The sequence below is a fragment of the Mus caroli genome, chromosome 11 (assembly GCF_900094665.2).
Source record: "Mus caroli chromosome 11, CAROLI_EIJ_v1.1, whole genome shotgun sequence".
NCBI lineage: Eukaryota > Metazoa > Chordata > Mammalia > Rodentia > Muridae > Mus > Mus caroli.
Window position 1 is genome coordinate 96,290,653 of NC_034580.1, and position 5,357 is coordinate 96,296,009.

The following is a 5,357-nucleotide window of genomic DNA, read 5'->3' on the forward strand; positions in this document are numbered from 1 at the left end:
CCTGCCTCTGCCTCCCGAGTGCTGGGATTAAAGGCGTGCGCCACCACGCCCGGCTCACCAGCTCCTCTTAGGTTTTTTAATGTGTTTGTGTTTTACCTAGAGTCTGTTTGTACACCACATGTATGCCTGATGCCCAGAGAGGCTGGAAGACAGCATTGGATCTCTGAGGACTGGATTACAGACAACTGTGAACTGCCATGTGGGTGCTGAGAATCAAGGCCAAGTCTTCTGGAAGAGCAGTCAGTGCTTTTAATGAGAGTCCTCTCTCCCCTGCCCTCTTTTTTTTTTTTTTTTTTAAGGCAGGTCTCTCCTTGTAAACCTGTCCTGGAGCTTGCAATGTAGATCAGGCTGTCCTCAAGAGAGCTGCCTGCCTCTGACTCCCAAGTGCACCACCATGCGGGCTGCTCAACCATCTCACCAGGCCCTACATAAACCTTATTTTTTCAGACAGGATCTCTCACTGAACTTGGCTGTCAAAAAATTAGGCTAGATTGACTGGTTTGCAAATCGGAGCTGGGATTACAGGTGCAATACTGTACCTGCTTGTCACATGGTTGGGGGGGTGGGGCGGGTTGGGCTTGCATGGTAAGCACTTTACCAAAAGGCTGAGCAATCTCCCCAGCTCAGGAGAGCACTTTTACCCCAAGGGCAAGTGCAGAAATGGGGATGAGTCAGGCAGTTGTCATGGCCTCATGAACTCCAGACACCAGATGGCGCTCTTCACACGTCCCTCCTTCAGGCCTAACCAGATGCCTGTGGTTGTGAAGTGGCCTGGGGCCTTGGGAGTTACTGTCCAGAGATGAGGGTCTGCAGGAGAGGCATGCAGAGGATCCCAGTTCTTTATTGTCTTAGCTGAAGGCAAAAACAGTGTCCATGACCTCAGACAACCTCCAAAGCCCAAGAATCAAACTAACCCACCCAAGTCAGATCACACTTGTTTATACAGATCCGTTCTCAGTACCGCAACACTCCCACCTTCCTTTCTCCTCCTTGCCAGAGGGAAGGAAACTGACTGCAGATGTTACAGTCCTAGAGAGAACTGCCTCTCTCCCCAGCCAGTCTGTTCACCCTCACTTGCCTGTCTCATTCTGCACACGGTGATGGAGATGCCCCGTGCTTTCTCACCGGACTGGGGCTTTCCAGAAAACGACAAGGCCACATCCCCACTCCTCACTATTCCTAAGCAGCATCTTCTTGCCCAGTGCTACAGTTTGGAATCAGGATGTCCCCTAAGGCTTGGTCTCCAGCTCAGGAGGCTGTTAGAAGGTTGGGGGGCTCGTGGAAAGTTTCGTTGGCGTGGTGGCTTGAATGAGAACAGTCCCGCTCGATCACATATTTGGATACTTGGCCCCCAGTTAGCAGTGCTGTTTGGGAAGGATTAGGTGTGGCCTTCATGGTAGGCATATGCCGCAAGGGCAGGCTTTGAGGCTTCCAAAGCATCCTCTGTGCCCTCCCTTACTCCTGTGTCCTCTCTGCCTCCTGTTTGTGGACCAAGGCGTAGGCTCTCAGGTGCTACTGCTTCCCCTTTGGCCACCGTCAAGGACTCTAACCTTCTAAAATCACAAGCCCAATCAACTGTATTCATAAGCTGCCTAGGTCGTTTTGTTACAACAGAAAAGGAACTGACAATTGGTGTATTCTTTGAAGTGGACTGCAAGGCTCTGGTCTCTCTTATACCAGGCTAGCTTAAGACCAAAAGGCTATTTCATCATGAAGTACTTCCCGCCATGACTACTCAGCCACCACAGGCTGGAAACAATTGTTGCCAAGTAGTACAGCCTGAAACTTCCCAAACTATAAAGTCAAGTAAACCCCCCTTTTAAGTTGACTGCTGTATTTTTGTTACAGTAACAGAAAGCTAACACATCCCAGGATCTTAAGACAGGATTGCTGCCTAAGGCCAGTGATTGGCCACCAGAGCCTCCAGAAAGCTCCTGAGGTTGTGATCCTGAACCAGTCATAGCTGCTCCCCATGCCCATATATATCCTCCCCACCCCACCCCCAACCACCTCCCCACCCCACCCCCAAAAAACTCTAGGACAGTTGAGAGTGAAGCTGAGAAACCAGCAGATGGAGAACTGACCCAGAACTTGGCTCTTAGCTACAGCTTTTGGGCAAGTTACTCATCCTGTCTGAGCTACCTACATAAAGGGATTCTGCTCACAGGGTCACTGAGACAGCAGGTGTCTAAGTGCCCAGAATGGCATGTGCATTCAGCAGGCATTCATAGCCCTGGACTCCTGGTCCCTTCCGATCTACATGTAAACCTCACTTCCGAAAACCAGCCTCTTGAACAGGAAGGTGCATGGACAACTTGATTGGGACCAGAGAAAAGGTCCACGAGAACCAGCCCTTCTGTTTGTTCTTTGACAGGAGCCACAGGGAGAATCCCCCTAGTTCATCACATCTCTTTTAGTTTTTCGAGACAGGGTTTCTCTGTGTAGCCCTGGCTGTCCTGGAACTCACTCTGTAGACCAGGCTGGCCTCGAACTCAGAAATCTGCCTGCGTCTGCCTCCCGAGTGCTGGGATTAAAGGTGTGCACCACCACTGCTCCGCTCATCAGTCTTTTGAGAACAGTTGAAATTGCAAAATGCTAGCAAACCAATTACTTCTGCTTTGCTCTGCAGTCTGTCTTGGGTGTCCAACCTCAAATCCCTTTCACAGGGCTGAAGAGGTGGGTCGGTGGTTACGAGCACTGGCTGCTCTTACAGAGGATCCAGGTTCAGTTCCCAGTACCCACACGGTGGCTAGCAACCATGGCTACTCCAGGTTCAGGGGAGCCAGCACTCTTCTGACCTCGGCAATTACCAGGCACACATCTGGTACACATACATACATGCAGGTAAAACACTCATATACATGAATTAAAAAAAAAAAAAAAAAAAGAATCTGCCAGGCAGCGATGGCGCACGCCTTTAATCCCAGCACTTGGGAGACAGAGGCAGGCGAATTTCTGAGTTCAAGGCCAGCCTGGCCTACAGAGTGAGTTCCAGGACAACCAGGGCTATACAGAGAAACCCTGTCTCGAAAAACCAAAAAAGTCCCTTTCATTATGTTGGTGGCACTGGATCAAAAAATGGAGAAAGAGATCCAAGGACATGGAAAATGCGTACTCAAATAGCTCCTTTGTGCACGTGGGGGTGTCTAAGACAGGCCACCTCAACTCAACCGAATTTCAAGTTTCAAGTTTCACCCGTTCCAGGTGAGGATCACACCTTCTCATCCCTACCCTCTCCGCTCTACAGATATACGACGAAGCTCTTCCAGGATCCAGGCAGCAAGCAGGCTCAAACTGCACCCACACTGGGTTTCTACACTTTCCCTGCTCTCAAACTTTGTTCTGTGTGGGGAGCTGTTTGCCTGCTTCTATGAAAGAGAGGGAAAAAAAAAAAAAAAGAGTCTGCCTGCCAGGCAGAGTCAAAGCAGGTCAGGGTCTGTTGGCAGCTTTCCTGGCCTGCTGAGACACGGAAGGATAGCAGGCACACTTCTGACTCAAGGCTAGGACCTGAACGTTCTATTGACCTTGGTGGAAGGAACAGGGAGGCCTCTCGATAAGGAGAGATGTCCTGCGTATACTTCAGTAATTGTTTCTGTTAGCTTGTGGCTCTGCTGCCCACGGTATTATGAGGTATTTAAAAAAAAACAAAACACTTGAGGCTGCGGCAGTATTGACTGGAAGTCCTTACAAATCTCTCTCTTGTCTCAGCATCCTTTTTTGGTTTTCCTATAATCATCCTCACTCCCTGCGTCCCTCCTCCCCTGGGCTGTCTGAGTCGGGCCAGTGAGTCTGGCCCAGCTCTGTGGGTCTCCACTCCATGTTCCTGTGCCCTGAGGGTCATGGTTCCTGATGCATAGTCCACTCCCACACCATGAGTTGAAGCTACTCTGTCTTTTTGAGGTTTTGTTTGTTTTGTTTTTTGAGACAGGGTTTCCGTGTAGTCCGGGATACCCTGGAACTTGCCCTGTAGGCCTTGAACTCAGAGATCCGCCTGCCTCTGCCTCCCAAGTGCTGGGATTAAAGACGCGAGCATCCACTGCCCAGCTTGTATTTTAATTTTCATCTGATTCACACATTATATTATATTTCTTGGACATACAGCTTTTCTTTTTCTCTGCCCCCACCCCCACCCCCATACAGTGCTGGGGAAGGAACCCAGGGCCCTCCATATGCTAGGCAGTGGCTTCACCATTGAGCCATCTGTGTTCCCAGCTCTGAAAACGTTCTTAGAGAGAACTTTTGGACCAGATGATCTGTAGAAGGCTCACACTGCGGTTAGAAGGCTGTGGTCCATGGTTTACTTGGAAGCGCACTGGCTGCCTTCCCACAGGCGAGGCCTCCCTCGAGCCTCTTGCGGGCAGGAGGGAGGCAGAGGCATGGGGAAGGAGTCAGGGGGTGTGGAAGGGCCTAACAGCTCTGAACTTCTCTCTGTGCTGACAAGGGATAGCTTTGTGGGCAGGGTCTCCTCCTCATGGCTGAGGCAGGGCCTGGCCTGAGCCTTAGGAGCCCTGGAGCTCCACGCAGTCCCCCTGGCGCAGGATGTGCTGCAGCAACCCATTGACCACGTCCAGCGTCTCATCCTTCTCCAACACAATGTCGTAGGAGTCCATGTACCGCTCCCGCCGCTCCTCCACCTGCCAGGGAAGCAGATGTGCCGTCCCTAAAATGTCCCTTTTGGCACTCCATACTCTGGACCTGGGATAGAAGCAAGCAAGCACCGCTCCCCAGCTCTCTTGTGAAAATCTGAGGAGCTTACAGGGACCAGCCTGGCAAACAAGGGGCCTGAGCGGCCACAAAGAACACTTGGCCAGTGTCTGACAGACAGTGTCACATGGCAGCTTCCTATGGCTCTGGCATGCAATGGGCTCCAGCCTCTGCTGTCCGGGTCTACCCGGAAGGACACCTCTTCTGATCCCTCCTGGCCTGGACTCTGTCCCCCCCTGCCAGCTCTGCTTCTTTTGTTTCCTTTTATAAAACTACGCTCTCAACCCTGGCATCTCCTCCCTCAGCCAAGCTTTCAAGAAAGGAGTCAGGTGTGCAACAAAGCTGTGTATGTCTTCAACCTCAGCACTCAGGAGGCAGACAGAGGTAGAAAGATCTCTGGGAGTTTGAGGCCAGCCTAGCCTACAGAATAAGTTCCAGGACAGCCAAGGCTACACAGAGAAACCCTGTCTTGGAAAAACAAAACAAAACAAAACTGATCCCCTGCTCCCAAGAAAACCCAAGGAATTGAACACAAAGCGTTGAAGTGAGAGGTAGATGGGTTGGCAGCATTTGTAGGACTAGAATGGGGCCTGACAGATGGTGAGTACACAGTCACACGTGTGTGTGTGTGTGTGTGTGTGTGTGTGTGTGTG

General features: G+C 51.1%; 1 protein-coding gene across 3 annotated transcripts in view; it reads right to left on the reverse strand.

Annotated features, from left to right (window-relative positions):
- Positions 1 to 4,032: 4,032 nt before the first annotated feature.
- Nt5c3b (5'-nucleotidase, cytosolic IIIB) overlaps positions 4,033 to 5,357 on the reverse strand; it is a 17,617-nt gene continuing 16,292 nt past the window's right edge. For all 3 annotated transcript variants that reach the window (XM_021176975.1, XM_021176978.2, XM_021176976.2), the window contains one exon: positions 4,033 to 4,634. In XM_021176975.1, the coding sequence (XP_021032634.1) occupies positions 4,500 to 4,634 (135 nt within the window). In that variant the 3' untranslated portion in view covers positions 4,033 to 4,499. The remainder of the gene's footprint in view (positions 4,635 to 5,357) is intronic.